This window comes from Onychostruthus taczanowskii, unplaced genomic scaffold (genome assembly GCF_017590055.1).
Source record: "Onychostruthus taczanowskii isolate IOZ18803 unplaced genomic scaffold, ASM1759005v1 scaffold2, whole genome shotgun sequence".
NCBI lineage: Eukaryota > Metazoa > Chordata > Aves > Passeriformes > Passeridae > Onychostruthus > Onychostruthus taczanowskii.
This window is the reverse complement of record NW_024499239.1, coordinates 6837454-6860847: the sequence shown is the minus strand read 5'-3', so window position 1 is coordinate 6860847 and position 23394 is coordinate 6837454. Positions and strand designations below refer to the sequence as shown.

At 35.6% G+C, this 23394-nt stretch overlaps 1 protein-coding gene across 3 annotated transcripts in view; it reads left to right on the top strand.

Annotated features, from left to right (window-relative positions):
• The first annotated feature begins 1194 nt into the window (after window positions 1-1194).
• SLC30A9 (solute carrier family 30 member 9) overlaps window positions 1195-23394 on the top strand; it is a 29993-nt gene continuing 7793 nt past the window's right edge. Inside the window, exons 1-16 of one of the 3 annotated variants that reach the window (XM_041402543.1) lie at window positions 1216-1344; window positions 2338-2448; window positions 3167-3343; window positions 5676-5738; window positions 8430-8529; window positions 8902-8994; window positions 9219-9301; window positions 10195-10253; window positions 10951-11018; window positions 12294-12396; window positions 14240-14295; window positions 15568-15703; window positions 16119-16158; window positions 16599-16670; window positions 17140-17247; window positions 18165-18330. In XM_041402543.1, the coding sequence (XP_041258477.1) occupies window positions 3238-3343; window positions 5676-5738; window positions 8430-8529; window positions 8902-8994; window positions 9219-9301; window positions 10195-10253; window positions 10951-11018; window positions 12294-12396; window positions 14240-14295; window positions 15568-15703; window positions 16119-16158; window positions 16599-16670; window positions 17140-17247; window positions 18165-18330 (1253 nt within the window). In that variant the 5' untranslated portion in view covers window positions 1216-1344; window positions 2338-2448; window positions 3167-3237. Of the gene's footprint in view, window positions 1345-1798; window positions 2107-2337; window positions 2449-3166; window positions 3344-5675; window positions 5739-8429; window positions 8530-8901; window positions 8995-9218; window positions 9302-10194; window positions 10254-10950; window positions 11019-12293; window positions 12397-14239; window positions 14296-15567; window positions 15704-16118; window positions 16159-16598; window positions 16671-17139; window positions 17248-18164; window positions 18331-23394 lie in introns of those variants that run through there. The other 2 variants (XM_041402541.1, XM_041402540.1) reach the window with 2 other exon arrangements.

Below are 23394 nucleotides of genomic sequence, written 5' to 3'. Positions count from 1 at the left end.
TTTTGGCAATGCTGCTCACTAGGTGGCTGGTAAAGATGTGCCAACAAACTTTGTTTTAAAATCTAATTGTGTATGTTAAAGGTAGGCACCGTAATAACTCTTCTCAGTGATCAAATGCTTTGTGGATTATCAGGTACATTAATTATCCAAATTCCCTGTCAACCTATCTTCTGGTGAGCTCCCATGTTCCTCCCAGTGTGCAAATGAAGACAAGGAAGCCTGAGACATTTTCAGTCATGTAAACCAATATCAAATCTATAGTAGAAAACACCCCTTTTATAAAAAAGAGTGTAATACAGTGCCAGTGGGACTGATTACAGGCATGGTCCTGAGCCAGGCTGTAGGTGAGCAGGGCAGGCGGTGTCACAGCTGGGCACAGCAGCCCTTACAGCCCTGGAGCACAGGATCAGCCACATGACACTCTCCCTGGAGGAAGACATCATTTAAAATCTCATTTTATCAGCACTGATCTGGGAAGTGCATTTTAGGAGATGGCTTAGGCTAGGGGACCACATTTCCATCTAGAAACCGTGCAAACAGATTTAGTGTACAAGCTTTAATGTTGCCTTTGTCCAGGGAAAGGCAATGAAGCTGGTGAAGGGTCTGGACCACGAGTCTTATGGGGAGTTTTGGAGGGAGCTGGGGGTATTTATCCTGGAGAAATGGAGGCACAGGGGAAACCGTACCATTCTCTACAACTGTCTGAAAGGAGGTTGTAGCCAGGTAGGAGCAGGCTCTTCTTTCAGGTAGCAAGTGACAGGATGAGAAGACAGTCTGAAGCTGGGCCAGGGAAAACTTAGACTGGGCATCAGGAAGAATTTCTTCCTGAAGGGGTCATTAGACATTGGAATGGGAGGTGTTCGAGAAAAGACTGGCTGTGACATGGTCTAGTCGAGAGGGTGGTGCTCGGTCATAGATTGAACTCGATTATCTCGGAGGTCTTTTCAACCTAATTATTTCTGTGACCCTAGTAAAAAAATTCTCTGATGTGTGTTTCTGCTGTGCTAAGGAATGCAACGCGCGTACGTTTGTTACACGTACCCGTACGTATTGCCCTCCAGCAGGGCAGGGGCTATTCCCGAGGTGCAGCAGTCGCGTCCCACCCGCTCCCCGGGCCCAGCCCGGCGCGACGCGGCCCAGCCGCTCCCCGGGCCAGGCGCAGGCGCGGCGGGCGGGGCGGGTGAGTCAGCGGCGGCCCCGATGCGAATCGCCGCCCGCCTGCCGGCCGCTGCCGAGCGGCCGCCGCCATGATGCCGGCCCTGGCCGCCCCGCGGCGGGGCTGCCGCGGCCTCTACCGCCTGTACCTGCGGTGCCAGGCGGCGCCGCGGCCCCGCGCCTGCCACGGTGAGTCCTGCGGGGCCCGGGCCGCTGCGCCGCGCCGGCCGGGGCTCGTAGGGAGCTGTGACGGAGCTCCGCGTTCGCCTGGGGCGCAGCGAGTGCCGGCGCTCGCAGGCGGTGGTGGCAGCCGGGGTCCCTCCCGAGGCGGTAGCGCCGCTCCCGGCCGCGGGCACCCGCGGTCCGGGAAGCGCCGGCTGCTTTCTGAGGGTCGGCTGTAAAAAGAAGGAAAACGCGCAGGTGTTTCGTGAGCGCGGTGCGGGGCCGGGGTGTCCTCGGCCGGGCTGTGCCAGCCCCGTCTGACGTAAAAAGGCGTGTCATGGCCGGGCCGGAGTCTGCAGTAATTACATAAAATATAGCACGGCCTTACAGGGCTTCTGCTGGCCCGAGCCCTGGCTCGCTTTAGGCCACAGATCTCAGGGAATTTGAATTCCGAGCAGTTCTTCTCCTTTCTGGGTAGTCACGGTTAAATTGCAGCAAATGCCCTTTTTCTTTTGCAGTTTCTTGTGTGTGTGTGAATGAGTAGGAAAAATACCCTCTAAATGTGCTGATTAAGTTTCCCCTTTTTCAGTATATTAAGTTTCCCTTGCTTCAGTATCGTGAAAGCTTAGGAAACAACACTGCTCATCTTGTGCCACGTGTTTATTGTAGGGTTTTATAAATTCGTAATAAGTAAGTTCTGTGAACTGCGTTATTAAGGGCTTTTGTCACATTGTGACAACTGTCAGAGCTGTCCTTTTTTGGGGAATTTTTTCCTTCAGTGAGGTTCAGGTGAGTGCATGTAGACATGCAGGTGTGCAGAAGACTAAAAAGGAAAGCTGTTGAGACTTTTACAGAATGGACAGTTCTGTAAAATGGTGGGGTTTTTTTTGTGAGAGTTGTGTTATTCATGGTTAAGTCGTCATGCTTGGTATGATTTTATCTGCTTAATTGTTTTTATAATTTTATTTATATAAGAGACTCTATCTCTTAATTATTTTAAAAAATGTATTTATTTTTTAGCGAGTGCTTTCCAAAGCAGACAGTTTCCCTGCTGCATTTCTGGTTGGAGGTGTTATTTACCCTCTCTACAGAAGTATTGTGCTCCCTAAAAGAAACTGATTGCTGATACAGGTTGGTCTGTACTGCAACTCTGCTTTTGGCTAATCTTTTTGAGATGGAAGATTGCCTACCCAGGGTGGTTTCTCAATGGACTTTTTTTCATCTTTATCTTGTAATTTGTCTGTTGTGAATGCTGCAGGGTTTGAGACACTTCCCTGTAAATGCTTTGTACAATGATGTCTGTTTCTCTATGTGATTTCTGTAGCAACTGTGTAATTTGTACACAGTTCAGTTTTTCTTCATTGGTAAGCCATGATTTGTACAGTGTGTACAGAGTGAAATGAAATGGCAACACTGGCTAACGATTTTGTAGTGATCTGTATTTGTTTTTTTATCAATATATGGTTTTTAAAGACTTTGAGGCAGTATGATTAGAATGAGACAATGTATCACAAAGCCAGTCTTGTCAAATAGCTTTGGTTGGTTTTTTTTTGTTTTTTTTTTTTAATGCTTAAGATCATCCAGAGGTTTCTGGGAAAAATGCATACTGGAGTGTGGGAAAAACTCCCTAGTGTTAGAATCAAATTTAAAAGTGGATGTTTGAAGGGAGGTAGTGAAAGCATGCTATGTACTGTCATTTTGTAGTTCATAAACATGGTTAAAATGAGTGTGGATCAGTACTAGTACAAGCTAACTTTCCATAACTTATGCTGCCACAGCAGGACCGCTTTTCCTTATTTTTCCTTCCAAAATGGCTGCCTGAAACAGCTTTTTTTCTTTGCCTTGTTAGGATGGAAAGTTTCAGTGAAAAGTGGGAGCCTGTCTTATATTCTGCCATGTAATCGCCTGCCTGTGCAGTTGATGAGTCAAGTGAGAGTTTATACCTCCAATGGTCAGAAGAAAGATCTTGGATCAGAAGATACAAATGGATCAGCCCCTGGAGAAACCCTGCATAAAGTTGAAACAGGTAGTACTAAACTACAATAAAGAGTATTTATAAAAGTGTAAAAGCTTAATATATTTGCTTATAACAGTTTTTTAAATTGTATGATATTACGATTGCAGAATTCTTAGTATTTTTGGTTGTGGGCATCTATATAGAAATTCAAATGCATAAGCAGGGAGGAATGCTAAAATTTGTTTCTTTGTCATTCTAAAATTTTAAGGGTTTACGTTTAGAGTAATCAAATTTAAAGTGATGGAAGAAATGTGGATGTTGAAAGGGCTTAAGTAATTTAAGGAATAAGAAATGGCATGTATTACTCATCTTTCGCAACACAACTTATTTATTTGAATTTTTTTGGTAGTATTTCTGGTGTGTTGTGTCAAAGGAATTAATGGTAAAGATTGAATGAGTGCCACTACTGAGCATTGTGGCATCAAGGCCAGGCTATAAATGACTGGTAAAGAGGGTTGAGCTGTTTCATCAGCTGTAGCTTTCTAATCTGACAGCTGTTAGAACTGCGGCATTCACATTCAACATTTGATACAGTGTGCATAACCTGACCCTCCCTGCTGTTCAGTCGTGGATCTGGTGCTTGTTAGGTTCTTGTGAAATTCAGAACTGTCTTGTCCTTGCTTCATTGTAACGTCCTCTGTTTTTGATGCTTGTTAACTGTGGGACTGCACAGATACAGCCTGGAAGACTGTGCTTAGGAGATAACAGACGCTTTTCAAAATGAAAGCTCTCTTTCTTTGTGCTTTTGTCTACAATGGAGTGGTCTTCTAAAGAAAGTTTCCTTTTCCTTGTCAGGATAGCAGATATTTGTTCCTTCTTTAGTAACTCGTAAATTCCTGGGGCTTGCAACAGTCTTTAAAAGCTAGTAACTGTAGCCAGCTAAGAGGATTACATTCTGATGTTTGAAGTACAAAAGTGACTCTTAAACATTGTTCAGTCTTGACAATTCTACTGTATCAACCTCTACTTGTCTGAGAAACTGATTGTGAGTGGAAGTATTCTGTATCCTTTTTCTTCAGTGATGCATTATGATTTTGTTCTGACTCTAAGCCAAAGTAATAAACTTTGAAAGGGTACTTGATGTACACAGATCCCTGTGCATGGATATAATCTTAATATTTTTGTGCTTTCCCAGGTAAGAAAAGAAAGGAAAGGAACAACAAAGGGATTTTGTTTCTTTTGTTTTCAAGTGAAAGGGATGACTGTTTAAGGAATGCTAGTTAGTTATGGTGCAACCTTATTTGTTATGTAGTAAGATCAACTTCCTAAATGTATAAGTGTTATTTTTCAAAAAAAAAAGTATCCTTGAATTATTAGCTGTAGTTTTCAGTTGCTTTTAGGGGATAAACTAATTGCCTTATTGAATCATACTTATGTAGTCTAAGCTTCAAAAGAATCTGGTCTTTAAATAATTTAAGTACTATATTAGGCTAGAAGTACCTCATTACTTAGCACTAACCTGCTAAAAAATCTTAATTAAAAAAAATATCATTTCTAATAAGGTAATTTTTAATTTTGTGAATGACTATGAATGTGTGGCAAACCTCCAATGTTATAGACTGGTAGGGCACAAAGGAGTGGGTATATAGGTTTGACACGTTAGAACCGTAAGGTTTTTATTCTGAAAGCTATGTTGAGATGTAGGAGACCAGAGATGCAATATTTGTTTGAATTTCAAGTATTAATTCTGGTTTCTAACTAGAAATCTCACTAAAATTACTGGAATTTGTGGTTTTCCAAATATTAAGGTTCATTTCACTATTGTAAGTTATGTTTTGTTGGTTTTTTAAATAGAATCATATCCTCAGGTTTCAAAACCAGCTAAAAGACTTTGTTTTCATTCTAGCTCCAGCTTGTTACCTATGAGTTGTAAATTTTAGTTTAAATAGTCTGTGTTTTAAGGAGCTAACTTTTTGTGAATGAAAAAGCGTCCCTTAAAATTGAATCCCAGCTTGGAAGCTCTGAAACACTCTGATACAGAGAAGCCATGAGCCATATAGAATTAATTATATTTACTGACCTACAGTTTTAAAACTTGTCCCAAACCACAAATGCACTGTTAAAATATATTTCTTTAAATTTGGAGCGCTTTCTGAAATATGTTCCAAATTGGTGTTCTTCTGCAAGCTGCTGGAAGTTTATTGATCAATGTTATATTAAATATTTCCTTTTTTTTTCCCCTCTGACTTTTAGATGTTGGAAATCAGGCAAATGCATTTTCTCATTGTTAGGGTGCAATGCAATATTAAGATATATTCTAATGTTATGTCAGTCAAACTCTTTACTAAATAGAAAAGTAGGTACTTCCGATATTTACAGTGAGCTTTAATTTATTTTACAGGACAAGATACAGCCAATGCAGGCCAAAAGCAGTCTTCACCTAAGCAGCCAATCCAAGTAAAAGGTAAAGAAATATTTAGTGTAGTGGAACTTTACTGCTGTTTGCTAGTGGTCAAAAAGAAAAAAAAAAGAGCGTAAGGAAACTGTGGCTCCTCTTCAATTGTGTAAGCAAGTTATGTGAATAGCATTTTCAAACACACTTGTGTGCCAGCTTTGGTTGGTACTGTTTGTTTGAAAATTACTCATAAAAAATCAAACATAGCAGTATTTCTTCTAATTACTCACTCTTCTGTGTTTGTTTGTAATTTTCATTTAAACTGCAGAGTTCCTTAGGAAAAGAGTGATTTTTTTCATGTGTTGTTGCAGTCTGTCCTCTTTGCATGCCTCTTTTTTAGGCATGTCCATTCTCCCTCTCAGACTTAATGTGACTAAGCTGAATATTTATCTTCCCCATTCCTTGTTCTAAGTCTTCCTCTGTTCTTTCTTATTGCTGAGTTAATCTAATCAGTGTTGCTTCTAAATATATTTTGACCACATGAACTGCCTAATCTGAGTTCTGTAAAATTCCCATTTGTGTGTAGTAATGTGGTGGGCTTGGCACTGGCTGGACACCAGGTGCCACTGGTCTATCACTCCTCTCCTTAGTTGGATAGGGTAGAGAAAATGTAATGAAAGGCTTACGAGTTGAGATAAGGACAGGGAGAGATCACTTACCAAGTACTGTCGTGGGCAAAACAGACTGCATTTGGGGAAAATCAATTATTTTATTGCCAGTCAAATCAGACTACAATGCTGAGAAATAAAAACTAAATCTTAAAATACCTTCCTCTAACCTTTCAATTCTTCCCAGGCTTAATCTTTTCCTGCTTTTCTCTACCATCTCATCCCCAGTGGTGCAGGGGGTGTCAGTTTCTTTAGATTTATTGTCTCTTAGTGTATGCGTGCAGGGAGAAAATGCAAGGTAGATAGGAGAAATTTCTGTGAAATAATTGTGAAAATAGATAGATGTTTCAGTAAGAGTTTTTCCTCTCTTAATTAAAGATGTGCAAGTAGAAATGTTTATGTTAAGGATTTTGCTAGTGTCTAGAAAGTGGAATTCTAGTCTTGAAATGCTGCTCTGGCTGAGAAACTTACTGCTCCAAGTATTACTAAGTATTAGAAAGACAGTAAGATTTTTAAAGGCTCACTAATCTTAAACGTGCTTTTTAATCACCTTTTGTTGAGCTTGTCTTTCTTTTGGAAATAGGTTTTTTTTTTTTTTCCCCTCCACATTTACCACAGTTTTATACAGTTATTTGAACTAGGAGTAGGATTGTTGGTATACTGTGCAATATACAATTACAATACAATATATACAATGTACAATATATGATTTATTTTAGTGAAATTTACCTGTATTTCTGAAAGGCGAGTTAGTAAGTTTTTGATAAATCCATAAATTGTTTTTTTTAGTAAGGTTAATATGAATTGGGTGTATGTTTGGGATGGGAAGTGTTCTTGATTAAAAATTATCAGTCTGTTCTAACCTTAGTAAATGGTGTACTGTTTTTAGGAAATATCTAAAGTCTTTTTCCTTACCTTCACTCAGGAGCTTTGTGGGATGAATGTGATTATTCAGGGACTTAAAAAATTCTTCAAATTCAATGTGGATGAGAGAAATCAGATTATTATGATAAATATTGATAACCTTTGCTGTTAGTGCATCATGGAGAGTCAAGCAATAAATATATTTTGCTATTAAGCATCAAAACGCAGAAACAGGAAAATGTAGAGCTCTGGGAAAATTTTCTCAAAGTCTTTGAAAGCATTGTCTTTCTGTAAGTATCCTGTGACTTAAGGAGTAGTTCTGGACCAGCTATAGAAATGGTATCAATCCTGTGATTTGCAAGAAGTTCACGTGTTCTCTAAAGTCTCACCAGTAGAATCTGAGCTTTTTGATTTAAGTTGTATTCTGTAATGTTACTTACATTACAGTGTTACTTAGCTGTGTTATAATCTTCTAAATGTAACTAGTCTTCCAATGAATGTGTTTTTAATGCATGTTAGTGTACAGTGATTTACATTTGAGAATAAGATGAAATTATGTACAAGTAGAAAATAATAGCATAAATTTAAAATTCCGTTTATACTTTTTCTGAATATGTATGGTATTCTTTTCCTTGTGCATGAAAATCTGATGTGATAAGAGTACATCTTCCAGACTTAAAAAACATTATAAATAAAGCATGTATGTTTTTAATTGTAATAAATGCCCAATGTTGAGTACTAAATTTGAACATGATAGTTGAGAAAAATTATGTATACAGTCTGTCTCATTTCTCTTTATGCTCTGCAAAGGTCAAAAGTCTTAGCTGCAGAAAGTGGACTTGATTATTGGAAAAAATAGAAATGGAGCAGTTTGTTGCTATTTCAGTTGTTAGACCAAGGGTTTCCAAATGGCAATATTTGAATGCTATTTGTGTAGCCAAGCACCATCTCTGACATCAAAATTAGAGAAGTAGCTGACTGTGACAGTATGGTTTGAGAGCCCTGAACTGCAGCTTAGAAAGTAGTAGTTTTGGAGGTAAATCATTCTACCTTACTCATTTCCACAATGAGGAAGATACCGTTATCTTCACTGTCAATTTTCTATATCACTGACACTGTTTTTCAGATTTCCAGTAAGAGATATGACAGTGTGATACTAGATTGAATTAATTTTTGAGGTTTCTGCTGTAGTCTCTATGAGTGACTTGTGTATCTATTTTTTTTAAAGTGAAACCAGTCCTTAAAAAAAGAGAATATGGACCAAAATACACACAGAATAACTTCATCACTGGAGTCAGAGCAATAAATGAGTTTTGTCTTAAATCCAGGTATGATGGGTTTGAGTTGAAATTTAAATTCTGAATATTTGTTCATTTCTGCACGAGAAGTAATTGTGATTGTAGAGTGATTTTGCACAACTTTTTCTATGTTTTTCTATGTTTTTGTGGTGAACATAATTGTAAGTGGCTGAAGTATGAAGATATGATTTGGACTTCGGGATGTGAAAAGCAGTAGTTTTCAATAGCCTGCTAGAGATCTTTTGCTTCATGTTGTCTGTCTGTTCTGTTTGAAGTAGACAACTTCCCTTTTTTTGTACAACAAATTAGTAATATGAAAATGGTAGGTCACCCAGACATAAAAGTCAAATTAGGACAATATGATCCTTTTCTTACACTACACTCTTTGTCCACTTTCCATAGTGATTTAGACCAGCTGAGAAAAATTAAACGAAGAAGTCCCCATGATGACACTGAGACTTTCACGGTGTACCTGAGGTCGGATGTAGAGGCAAAGTAAGAACATTTAAAAAGCATGATATGAGAGAGAGAAAAGAGTTTCAAAAGTCGGGTTTGCAATGGGAAAGGGCAATATTGTTTTCCATTTTCTATCTGAACATATGTTATATCCTGATTATTATAATTACATTGTGTATAAGAATTCAATGGTATGGTTTTATGCTTGAAAAAAAAAAGTTGGGTGAATAGAAACATTTTTAAAATACTTTTATTTCATGCAGGTCTCTTGAAGTTTGGGGTAGTCCAGAGGCTCTTGCCAGAGAAAGAAAGCGACGTAAAGAGGCAGAGATCAAGTACAGAGAAAGTGAGTAGAGTTCTCAAATACCTTGAAATGTAGCAAGGAAGTATGATTGTTAGAAATCTACAAGATAGTGTTACTTTATTGAAAACATGTAAATTTGTAACTAGCAATTGCTAACTAGGTTTTATGGCATAATCTTAGAGTAAAATGTTACTATCTATGCAGATACAGTTTGTTACTGTCTTGCAATTTATCATCTTTGTGAGGTAGGAAGAACATATATTCAGTGGAGATCTGTAGTCATAGTCTTGGTGGGAGGCTTTCAGTTTTTAGATGATAATTTACATTTTCAATGCTTTTGCATTTTATCTAATTGAGAATTTTGAGAAGAGTTAAAAAGTTAAAACTCATCCAAATCTTTATACCATGTCACTATTCATTAATTATTTTACTCTGAAAAGAATTCAGCTTGCCTTTGTGTTTCAGAAGGGGAGAAGTACCCCCGCATAATTTTTTTTGTGTAATAGTATTTTTGTTATCCTTGCTGGTATTATCAATTACATGCACAGCCAAATCAGTAGCTTGTGACGTATACTGAAAGTGCAGTCAGGAGCCTCAACATTTTTATTGACCTGAATAATAATTTTTGGATATAAATAAAATTTTTGGATATAAATAAAATGAATTTGCAGAAGTATATTTTGAGGTTTTTTCCTCTGTGCATTATCATTTGTTGGTAGAAATGGTAACCATCTATAGGATAATAACAAATTGAATTTGGCATTTTGCATGAGTATATAACAACATGTGTTTCTGATTAACAATATCAAGGGAAGAATTCTTTCATAGATCATCTAGCTCTTATTAGAAGTTGGCTGCTGCATAAAAAAGTAGACTTCAATTCCTGAAACTGCTGGTTGCTAATACATATTCATGATGCAAATTTTGTACTGCAGATCTGTTTAGAAACCAAAGGCTGTTGTGGGAATATAAGGAGTTCTTTGGAAATACTAAGGTGAGGTCATTTTCAAGTGTTTGGCTAGAAAAGTGTAGTGAAATATGTTATGACACCTTTTGAAGGAAAATTCGTGTAACTGAATATTACTGGAAGATTTTTTTGCACTGTGATGTACCAGATCTATATCTGATTGTTATGCAGTAGTAAATGTTGTGATGGCAGCTTGAATGGGTTCCTGCTGTGACAATGTAATCCACCAGAAAGAGGGTTTTCTTTCAGTTGCCTTCTTATTAAAATTGCAGCTGTACACATGATTTCAAGTATAACCTATTACTGTATGTACTGAATATATTGTTAATTTAAAAAACCTAAGTAAGTTTCTTTAAGAAAAAAGACCCTAGAAGATGAATGCTTTTGTCTATGCACTGCTGGCCTTTCCTTTTTGCTTAAGTAGACACACAACCTAGATCCAGGTGCTTGGATGTACAGAATGATTCCTTAGTGGGCTCTGGGCCTTGTGGCTGCAGTGGCCTCTGCTGGAGACTTCCTTGGATGTTTATCTTTTAAATGGCCAACCATTTGTAGAAATACCTAAGACCCAACTGCAGTCTGGCTGAACATTTAGTAGTAAATTAGTTGCCTTCAAGAATTTTTGCATTACAGGGCAGTGCAAAGTTTTTTATTTAATTTGCATGGTAGGTGTCTCATGAGATCAAGCTTTAGTTATTAAATAATCTGTTATTTCTTTATGTAGCCACGCTCCAGTACAGCAGCTATGTTTTTCAAGGGACCAGGGAAGGTGGTAATGGTAGCTATTTGCATGTAAGTAAAACAAAAAAAACCCAAAAAAACAAAAAACAAACAAACAAACAAACAAAAAAAACCACAAAAAAATCACAAAAAAAAAGTTTTGTTTATGCAATAAAAGTAATTTATTTATATTATCATGGAAATAGTAACAGTGTGTGTTGTGTGTATCTAAGATAAAGATGTTACAGAGAAGAGCAATTTTTTTGAGTTGATCACCCTATACTGTTTCTTAAAGTAAAAACTAAAATTTTGAAGGACCTGAAGAAGCAGGTATTTGAAGTTGTCCATTTTTCTTGCTCCTTCTTGAGAGGAAGCTTTTCATGCATTTTAAAGAATGTTCCATATGATCAACAGAAAAGAATTCACTTTTCTCTGTATACTGTTATTTCTTTTCTAATTGAAAGCTGCCTTCTCAGAATCTGCTGGGTTTGCTTCCTCTAACTTGAATATAATTTCTGGCACATGTTAAAATACTAGAAGATGTTGTTAATAGTTTCTTATAACAATTTATTTAGATACTTAAATAATTGGCAATAAATGAAACTCATGTTAAAAATATAGAGGAGGATATTATAATCCTCTAGTCTGATTTTCTGTGCAATATGTTTATAGCAATTAACCTACTGATTCTGATAATGTTTGAAGTGAGAATGTAGACTTGGACTTTGGTGTTAATAGTTACCTTTGTGCATCTTAAGACAATGTTTACTCCAGTAAACCTGTAGCTGTATAAATGCCTTCATAATTCACACTGAGCATCTTAATGGAGAAGTTCCATAGATAATTTTTACAGTGTAATCCAGTGACAGCCTTGTCTTCCTGTCTGTTGTCTCACATCTGTATCCTGCTGAGAATGGCTCAGACTGAGGATGAAGTAGGGAACCTTGCACTACAGCATTGGTGGAGGATGTATAGGAGGCAAAGGACTGAGAAAACAGAAAAGGAAATTGTAAAGACTTGTATTCTCCCACTGGTAGAAAATTTGTTGTTCTGAGTAGTGAGTGTGATGGTAGTTTTCAGGAAGTGTAACTTATTTGGAACTGCTTAGAAGTTAATGATTTCTGAAAAGTAAATTGTGTATCTTTATCAAGTTTAGCTGAAAGGACTTCTTTCACAGTAACCATGCAGAAAATCTCTAAGAATTATCTGTTTGCACAGCTCTCTAATTATTAAGCTGATATTTGAGTTGACCCTTTCTGGCAGATAACTCATGATTGTACAGCACTTCCAGCTTTGCTGAAAATATTAAACATCAAATATTCTGTTATTTCTTCTCTTTGTTTTCAGAAATGGGTTGAATTTTTTCTTTAAGCTACTTGCTTGGGTTTACACGGGTTCTGCAAGTATGTTTTCAGAAGCCATACATTCTTTAGCAGACACATGTAACCAGGTGAGTTTTTTTTTTTCATTCTGTTCAAGTTAGTACTTGTAATAAAACTGGGAATAAAAACAGATACTTAGAGTAGTTGCAATGCACTTGAATTAAAAAAAATAGGCTGCTTCTTTATTTGTATTAATGTAAAAATGAGAAGACAAAATGTAGATTTTGAAGATTTTTAGAAATAAGTTGAAAGAGTGGAGTTGCAGTAAGAACTGTACTCAGCTACTTCATGGATCATGAATGGTACTTGAAACTAAAATGATTTTGGTTAGTATTTTGGTTAAATGTTAACTAGAAATGCTTTTCCTGTCAGTTACTGTAATACAATGACAGACTTTGTTACTTATTCATCTCTAGGTAGAATAATGATGGGAATTTGAGCATCTTGTTTTGTTTTTCTATTCCTTGATTACCTATCAGCCTGTCACAGCACAAGTAGCCCCATATGTGGCACATTTACTTTGAAAAGTGGAGTGGCAGGCTCAGAATTTGACACGTAATATTAATGTGCAGGGATAAAATTATTGTTGTTTTTTCCAGTGTTTTCTATAGTGTGCTTGAAACATATGTTATGAGACCTTGAAATAATATTGCAAGGCTTTGGGGGGAAAAAAAATCAACCCTTAAAGAACGGGTTGAAGGAAAGGCTCCTGCTGCTCAAGCAAAAGGAGTTGTTGGGTAGCTTGTCACTCATAAAATGCAACAGTCTTGTGCTCCTCCAATTCCAAGTCTGAGGAATCTGTGGGACCTTAGAGCAGACTGAATATATTGAAAAGTCTGTTAATATAGGTTTGACAAAGTTTTTGCTTGAGTTGGACCCCGTATGCTTCTCTGTCCAGAAAGACTGAGTTGACAATTCACATTTTGTTTGATGGTTTCACACAGTCTTTCAGGTGATCCAGATGTAAAGTGAAGACAGGGGTGCTCCTAATTCAACTGATAAGGCTGGCCTCCCCATAAATTTAAGTATGAAAGTGTGTGATTTTTCACTTGGCCAAGTGTGTCAATGTATAGGTGAACCAAGTTTAATAGTGGTATTATATGCATTGAAGAGCTACTCTGTTTTTTAAATACCAGAGTTGAATGTTCCACTGAAATGGGGAGTTTTGTTTTGTTTTTCCAAGTAATTGAGTGTGTGGTTTTGGGAAAAACACAGGAGAAACCTTGCTTTCTCAAAGCAGCTTGCTGCTGCTAAGACTAAAGTATCTGCATTTTAATGTTTTTATTTCATATTAATTTACTTGTTACTATGTTTCATTATCCATAGTCTTAAATAAAACACAAGCTTTGCAAAATTCAGGTCTAGATTTATAACTTCCTGCATCAACAACTTAATACATGCCTAATTGAATATACCCCAGGTAGGCAATTTAGATAGCAAGAGGTTATTTCTTCCTTCAAAACATGCTGACAAGTTGCATTGTAAAGTTACTGCTTTAAATGTTGCTATCGCCCTACTACACCACACCCTCAGTATAGTTTCTCTTCAAGAGGGATTTATTTAAATAGCTTTGTTCCCTGAGCAACTTCATTCCTTCACACTGAAGCACAGCAACAACACTTGTGATTGCACTTAATGTTCATTTCCAGTTGCGATTCTTAAATTATAATTAACAGTAATTATATATACACACCATATAATTGCATATATATTATATATGTAGGTATAACTAACAATTTTTTGGGAGTGGTAAATTTAGATGACAAATTTTGAGGATTATATTCCACCTCTAATAAGATATCAGTAGCAAAGCTTATATGCAGTTCAACAAATTACATCTGCCTTTACCTTTCAAGTTCAGTTGATACAGAAAGTTTCTAATATATTTTTTTAACCTCTTGTCTTAAATAGGCATTGCTAGCTTTGGGCATCAGTCAGTCTGCAAGGACGCCTGACCCTAGTCATCCGTAAGCTTTTTGAGTAAATAAAGATTTTGGTAACTATATTTAGCAGTAAGATCAGTTCTTGTTTGTGCATCACCTTGTTGTTTTAATTTGCTGGCTTGTGTCATTTCTGAAACATATTATTTCTGATTTTACAAGAGCTAAAATAAGAAAAGGGTTTTCTTTCAAGCTCCAGGAGCTGGAATTTCAATGGCTTGATGCATGTGTTGGGTTTTTTTTATTTTTTTGTGCTATGCTTCTGCTCTGTTTTATTTTAATTGCTGTTATTTCTCTAAGTTGTTCTGGGCTCTTCTGCCTCTTCCAACTAATAGATCTACTTTTTAAACACTGTTCATGTGAATCACAGGATTAAAAAAAAATTACTGTCTTCTTCCTTTTTTCGACAAAGTGCTTTTATGCAAGCTAGTTACTTGTACCATAAGGAGTTGTGTTTGATATAAACTGCTCTTTGTTTGTATCTAGTTATAGGGATATTACTTGATAAGTTCTTACAAGTTCATGAAAGTTATAAGCTGTACTCTCCATGATATTTTCTCGGTGTTGAGCTGTTTTACTCCTCATATGTTTGGACAAGTCTTTAATTATTTACATACTACTTCAAAAATGTGTCTAATTTATGGGATTAGTTATGCTTTTTTTCATTAACAGCATCGTTAAAATTTGGAAAACGTAAATCTTAAATTTGTGCAAATATTCATCATATCTCATTTTTTCCTCTCACTCCTTTCCGTTCTTCCTCAATATTGACAAAAGAAGTGCACTGTTTGTAGATGGAGTTAAAAGCAAAAAAAGGAATAAACACAAACTTTAATTATTGCTTTAATTCCTCTAATGCGCTTAAAAACTGCAAGTGTTAGCTGAACTACTGAGAAATGTGTAAATTTTATTCCTATTAGAATACTGGGGTGCTCACAAAACTAGAGTCCACATTTAGAAGTAGCATTTCACTAAAATCATGAAGTGGTACAAATGTTGTTTATTTTAGGTTTCTTTTCAGTTGTAAAATAAAATCCTCAGTCATTGTATAAGAGCTAATACAGCTGTTTAAAAACAAGTGAGAAAAACATTTATGCTTGATGTCCTTACATGTATTAGATATCCTTTTTCAAGTAGGTTTTTTTCCCCCCTTGGATTAGATTGAATTTAGCAGCTTTGATTTAAATAGATGCCAAGTCATATGATGATAATTTAAGTCATGTAAAAATTAACGGCAAACTCTGAGATATGTTTGTAGCGATGTAGAATCTTCCTAAAATAATTTTTTCTTTCTTCTAGATATGGTTTCACAAATATGCGCTATATTGCCTCCCTGATTAGTGGAGTAGGCATTTTCATGATGGGTGCAGGACTTTCTTGGTATCATGGGATCATAGGTTTACTCCACCCTCATCCTGTGGAATCTCTTCTCTGGGTAAGCTAATCTTGTTTGGTATTGTATTTAACACCAGTGACTTAATAAAAAATAGTGGCATAGTCTGAAACTCACTTCCTGAGTCCCACCACAATCAACTCAAACCATTTGTAATGAAAATGTGTTTTAAGAAAAAAAAAATCTTTAAACTGTAGTTGATCCTGCAGCAAAATGAGCTGTTGTCTAAAGCCTGCATCTTCCTTTCATATCCTGCCCTCCAAAAGGTCCTGCTGTCCTGTTTGGAATATATTGCATGATCCAATTATTATTGGTTTCTATCTGTTTAGGGACAATTACATGATACTCTGGGTAATGTGGTTCTGGAATGCTACATTTGGATAGCCTGTGGTGAAGAGATCTGTAGAAATAGGCATATAATATAATATCATATCTGATTCTTGTTTTTTCCATATAGGCATACTGCATTTTAGCAGGATCATTGGTATCAGAAGGAGGTATGCAGTTTCAAGTTTCTATTTAAGTATTTGTAATCTCTTAAGATTACAATGCCAGTAATTAGAGTAATAATTGATCTTTGCTTACACAGTGAAATTTTGAGCTCTGTTGCAAATACTTGTAAATAGACAAAAAGAAACGTGAAAACTTTTCTTTTTTATATGTGTCTGTATAGTAAGAAGTTGAAGAACACAAAATTTGGAAAGTAGACATGGGTTGCCTTTTCGGTATTAAACTATCAACAAATATAACTGTTCTGATTTGTATGGGAGACACACTTGTGGAAAAAAAGAAGTAACTATACTTTATTCAAAGTACCAACAATCAGAGCTTTCTTGGTTATCTGTCGCTATGATAGTTTAACAAAAAGCTCTCTTTTCAAAATGGAAAAAAGCCCTTTTGCCTCTAGCAATTGTCAGCCACAACTTTGTTGTTTCAGCCACCCTGCTTGTTGCTATAAATGAAATTCGAAGGAGTGCTCGAGCCAAGGGTCTTTCATTTTATCAATATGGTATGTATCATTATAGCAGTAAGGTATGTGGTGTTATTTAAATAAACAATCTGTTCACTAGTATTTCCATAATGATAGAAACAATTTTCTGTTTTCCCTCTTACCTTCCCTTTATTGATCTGTTTTCTATTTTACTAACAAATAACATTTTACAAATTAGGTGAGAACTGTTGATTTAAGAGTGCTATTAAATACTTGACTAAGTGCATGTATTTTTCAGGATAAATGCCCCTTTTAATTTTTCTAACATTTTTGAGAAGCTGCCATAATTGGACTTGTTCTGTGTATGTATAAATGCTTTTGTAAGTGTGAGCATATGGAAAAATTCAGTTTACACCTATATAATTACATAAATTGTTCTTTTAAATTGCTGTTGTTATTATAGTTTAAGTTAATTTACTATGTTAATGCATAACATAGTAAAGCTAAATTTTCAGAGCAGTGTAACTTTTTTCTGTTGTGTGTGCAGTTGTGCAGAGTCGTGATCCTAGTACCAATGTGGTGTTACTGGAGGATGCTGCAGCCGTCCTGAGCGTGGCTGTAGCTGCAACCTGTATGGGACTGACTTCTTTAACAGGTAAAATTCTGCACAGAACGTGGATTTTTCCCATGCATGATATGAACAGACAATTTCGTTTATATTGGTTGACTTAAATATGTCTCTGCTCTTCATTTCTGATACTTGTACTCTGTAAGCAGATGTTTGAGCTGTTTTGTCCTACAAAATAAGTTATTTTTTTACTAAAGGTAAGATGATCTGTATGCCAAGTGGTTCAAAGTACATCTTTGCTGCATAGTTGTTTTCTAAAGAGGGATGTTTACTTATTCATCCCTTTTTAAGTATTGATTTTTTAAAGGGAATAAATATTGGAGTTTTGTTTCTTGTGGCTTCTAATGACTTAATTACAAGTTTCACTTTTTATATAGAAGGAATTTTAAAATTTCATTTCTAGTTTCCTTCATCAACTTAAAAACACAGTACTATTTCTATAGGTCTGAACATGAATAAATGTTTGAGACTTATTAAGTACTATATTGCAGAAATGGTTAATACTTGCAAATTTTTGAGTTACTGATGAAAGAACACTGAATTTTGTTCTGCTATCTATGTTTCAGTGTATATAACTTTGTGTATAGATTTATGTTTACTAATATAGAAACATGTACAGACAAGAGTTTACTCATTTATTAGTCCTGCAGGAGACAGGAGTGGTCAGGGGACAGGAGGGACTTAAGCCTTTGTTTTATGATAAATTGTTTTGTTCCAGCTTCATCATGTTCCTCAGTAGGAAAAAATTTCCACTGAATTAAGAAAAGAAAAAAGTAAAATAAATTACTGACTAGAAAAAATAAAAACACCAACCAAAAAAATCTCACTAAAAAGCAAAACCCAGAAAACCCCTCAAAACTATGAACTCTTTTCAATGTGAAATTAGAGTTCTCTGCTATGTTTTAGAAATACTCCATGAAACTAATTCACTATATCTTGTTTAGGAAACCCCTATTATGACAGTGTGGGGTCTCTGGGTGTTGGAACTTTGTTAGGAACTGTGTCAGCATTTCTGATCTACACGAACACGGAGGCGCTGCTGGGACGATCCATTGAGCCTGAGCAGCTGCAGCGGCTCACCGAGTTACTGGAAAGTGATCCTGTCGTGAGGTAAGAACCTTTACAGCTCAGTCTCTACTATCAACACCAAAAAGCAAGAAAACATTTAATGAGAGAAATCTGGTAAGATTACTTTTAGTGTGGAATCTTCTGTATAGGGATTCTAGAGTCTTTATTATTGCTGACTTCTATTTCTGTGCTAAAACTTATAGTAAAAGAATACTTGTACCTCTTGGGTGTTCAACAGCTAAAATAGCATTGCAGATACATTCTAACTGTAACAATTATTGCAGGAATTGACAATGACCTAATGAGAAAGCCATCACAAACGTAAAACTATTTTCAAATTCATGAAATGCAAGCACTTAAATGATACTATTATGATGTTTGAATAGTTTATTAGCACCTAAATATTTAAATTCTGTTACTGTTAATATTCAGTGCATGGAATTCTGTAGTGGTTGGCAGGACATGCTGCAGTAGTATATGATGCAAAGGATTCCTCATGTTATATGCTTATAAATTAACTCATTGCTAATTTCTCCTTCTTAGCAGGTCTGTGATTTGTAGTAAACTTATAGCTCATTGTAATTCTAAATCTTGCTTAAATGCTTTTCAATGAGCTATTTTAGCTTTACCCTATTAATCTTGATTTAGAAGCAAACTTCTTTTTGTTTTCTTTTAGATCTTTATTTAGGAATATATTTCTGTGTAAATCAGCTGAAGTGTTCTAGTGCTTTTTTTATTTGTAGTAATTTTTGAGCTGTGCAGGGGAAAAACTCCAAGCCCATTAGTTAATAATACCAGAGTACTTGAAAGAAACTAAGTGCTGGCACCATCACAGTTCTAAGTTCTATTTGGAATAGAATTCTCTTAGAATTTTCACATGTCAGTAAATTAAGTATTTGTGGTGGCCCTGGATTAGTCTGAATGGTGAAGGATGTGTCAACAGTGCTGTGTTAGAGTAGGTGAGTTCACATGACTTCTGTACATGACTTCTGTAGTTCTTTTTTTCAAAGTGCACAGGTGGCTTTTGCTCATCTCAGGATGAAATAATAAAATTTCTCCTAGGCCAAATACCATTTTATATTGTAGTCTATTTTGTAGGTGGCTCTAACTTCTCGATAGAGCAGATTTACTTTATGTTCTTCTTGCTGTAAACATGTTTCTTAAAACAATAAGTACCTTAATTTAAAAAAGGCATGAATATTAAAAGAAATAAAGACTTGCAAGAAACAGCATATTTTTATTTATTTGAGGTTAGAAGCTGAAACATGTTTAGGTGCTTATCATACTCTCTGTATGCACTTTGTCTTCAGTTATCTCTTTCTTAGATCCATCATGTTACCAGCTTTGATTCCTTTCAGTGCCCAGTTTGTCTTTGATCCAGTTCTTACAACAAGCCTGCTATCTCTAGCTTGGGTAACACATCTTCTGAGGTGACACCTGGTCTTAATTTCAGTTCTCTGCAATGTAAACTTATATTACCCTTGCTTGTTACTAGGTATAGATAGGTATGATTTGGAGAAAAAGCTGAAAAAAACCAAACCAAAGGCTGAAATAAGGAAAAAAAAATTATAGCAGTGAAATGAAGAAGCCTTTTAACATTAGGTATTTCTTCCAAGGCCTACCTGTATATTTTCTTCAATATAAGCTTTGGACTTCTAGGAGTGTCAGCATTTTCTTGAACATTCAAACTCTCACATTTTCTTAAATGGAGATGTGTAGTAGTGTGTTGCACTCTTACATATACTTCTGAAACCAAATGTAAAAGAAAAAGCTCCTGATTTGGCCTGCTTCTAATAGTGACTAATATTTGCTTTTTTATTTCAGCCTTTCAGGGCTTTCAGTTCTCAATGCAATGCTGTTTGCTGTTGCTGCTCCCAGAATATTCTTCCCTTATTCTTTCAGGCATGGTTTGCAATGTTTATTTTCAGATGTGTTTTGCCAAATCAGGAGATATATTAGGGAATCATTCAGTATTCATCAGAAAGTATTTTAGATCCAAATTGACAGAAGGATCTAGGGGCTTTGATATCTACTCCCTCAGCCCCTGTTAGCACCACACTTAAGTTACCATTCCAGCAGTAGCTTGACTGAACATTGTGATCCACTGCTAATTATGAAGAATTTGATTATCAGACAATACTAACTGCTGTCCCACTAAAATAAGTCTCTGGTGGTGATATTTTTTCAACTAAATCTTGATTTTTATTTTTTTTTATAACAGGCTTGTTTGACAACACCTACATTGCCTAAAATCTTAATGACTGGAATTAGTGTTCTTAATATAGAATTCTTCTCTCCACCTTTCTAAGTATTTTTCCTTCAGTTGTCAGGTGAAGCTGTCCTCACTTAAATAGATGGACTTATTTACTCTTCTTAAATTTTGGCACAGTGTTGTTAATCTGTTTTTTTTTTTTTTGTTAATTCTCATCAGTATTGCAAGACAAAAAATTTATTTGCCTTCACAGTTATTCTTAGTTCTTTTAACTCTTGAATATAAATTATGGAACCTGTTGGATTAGAAGCATTTTCTTTCATTTAAATATCCAATATGCTTCTCTGCTCTAAGTAGGGAAATGCTTTGTTGTACTAATCTTGCTTTTTTTTTTTTAAGACACTTACTGCATGTTTTTTCCTATTCTGTTTCATCAGTAACAATTTTCCATTTCTGTCTAGTAGCAGACTTGTTTCCATGTTATCCTTTGGTTTTGATATACTTTAAAAAAGTTGGTTTGTATCACACTCTGTGACTTTTTCTTCTGCTTCTCTTTTCAGCTTGTTGGACTTTATAATTTCCCATTTCTTTTCATTTTTCTTAGTAATTTCTAGTTGTGTCCCATGTTTAACTCATGATCCTGAATAGTTTTCAGAGTCGTTCTCAGCTGGAAAATGATTTGATTTTATTTTTGCTATACATTCAGTTCTTAACTGTCATTGACACCTTTGGTGCATAAATCGTTCTTGTGTTCAGCTTAACTGAACTGTGGGAGATTAGCCCTTCATAACAGTGAAATAAAATATGTGATGTGGTACAGACTCTGTCCTGATTCTGTTCTTGTGGAATTTAATCACAGATTCCTAGACATAGTGACAGTTTCACCTTTAATTTTACTTCATTGTAACAGCTGTTGTATAGTGGTGCTTCTGTTGTGCTGGAAAATCTGTCATTCTGGTTTGAACGAAAAACAAAAATATTACAACCAGTTGCTCAAAACCAGTAACTTGATGTTCTCTGACAAATTTTTCATTAATTTGAAACGTGCTCTTTTCCCTAGTTAGAATTGATGGTGTCTACTAACCATGCAGAAACTCCCATAAGCAACCTTTGTAGCTTAAGATTCAGCACTCACATTTGTATTTTTGAATGATTAGTGATTTTTCTCCTTCTGACTCACTGTCTTATCTTTCCTGGGCAGATTATATGCACTAAGGTAGACTGTTTTCCTTCATATTTATGGAATATGCATAATTTCACTGAATTTTATCAGGCTACTTCTTAATGAGAATCTGAAATACCACTTGTTATCTTCTTGCCTAGTTCTGATAGCCACTTGATATGTCTTCAACATTTTTGAATCACATGGCTCCAAATTATCTTTATTAACCACATCTATTATCTTAAATACCCTCTTCGGGATGAGGTAGTTTGATGCCATCTAGTTTGCTCCAATTAATACTGTTTTGATTTGATAACTTCCCACAGAATAGTTGTGTGAATTGGAATGGAGCTGGAAAGTATTTATTGCTACCAGTAAGCTGATAGTTCTTTTAATCTGCTTAAATATTTACTAAGATGTATTTTTTTCGTGTCTCTATATTTAGTTCATGTTCTGTTTCTTTTTTAATATGCTTTCCTCTCTTCTACCCTGAGTATTACAAGAAGTATTCTGGAAAAATTTCCTGTGATTACTCATCTTAAAGTTTCTGTCTCCTGTTCTATTTTGGCTGTTCATTCTAACAGGCTCCTTCCAACATACATGCCTTCTGCTTTCTTCCTGCACTACTGCCTGTGAAGTTAATTCTGATTTATAAACATTCATATACAAAGAAGCATTTCTAGTTGGGAAGAGTAAATTTGCTTAAGACAAAGGGCATGCTAAATTTACAGATTCTGTGACATTGCACGATTTAGCAAAATAAATGGAGGTAAAGTTTGGTACTTTCCATCCAGTGAGCTGCATTGCTCATGTGTTAGAATTTACCAAATAATCAAGAATGCATTTTTATGCTAATAAAACTAAAAGTTTTGAAATCTTTTATGCTTGTTTTACTTTGAAAATGTCAGAAGCAAGAATTTTAAAATGTGAACCTTTTGTGATTCGTGTCCCATGTTTTAATGTCAACTTTTTTTTTCTGACGTTGACAGGAAAATATGTAAACTTGCTCTGCAGTGATGATTTAGAATTTTCTTGGCTTTGAAGATAAACTGAGTTTTTGTTAATATAATTAGGAAAAAGTCAAGTATTTTATTTTGTGTTTATTTCACTCTTGAAATTTATCACTGTATGTCTTGGTCCTGAGTTTGCTTCTTATCCCAGAAAAATGAAGAGCTTGTTGTTTACTACCTATATGCACATATTAGAATTTGTCCAACAAGCTGGAACAAAACTGTGCTACAGAAACCCAGAATTTTTCAAGGTACCAAAATATAAACATTAGAGGTTTCTTGTTCTAGTATTTATTAGGAGCCTTTAAATAAATACAGATTTTTAGCATTTACAAGCAGGTGTATCTTGGTAAGCTGTGATTAATAGTTCTGAAGGATCAAAAATGAGTTCCAAACACAATATCCATAACTTTTTCTTAAGTCAAATGTATTTTGAAAACTCTCCAAAAGATCATGCCTTTACCAACTTCAGGAAAGGACACTTCTATAATTGCAATGTGTCCTTTCATTAATTAACAAGTTCCTTTCCTCAGAATTGAGGGTATTTAAAGACTGTTAAATAGTGTTATGTATATGCACGAAAAATTCTCTGCAGTGGAAAGTAAGTTGGACTTAAACGTTTAATGCAGAATGGGGAAATGCTCACATTTTTAATTGTGGAATTTTTTAAATATACTGTTAGTCTAGTTCTAAATCTGTGATGCTTCTGGTTGTCTGTCTTC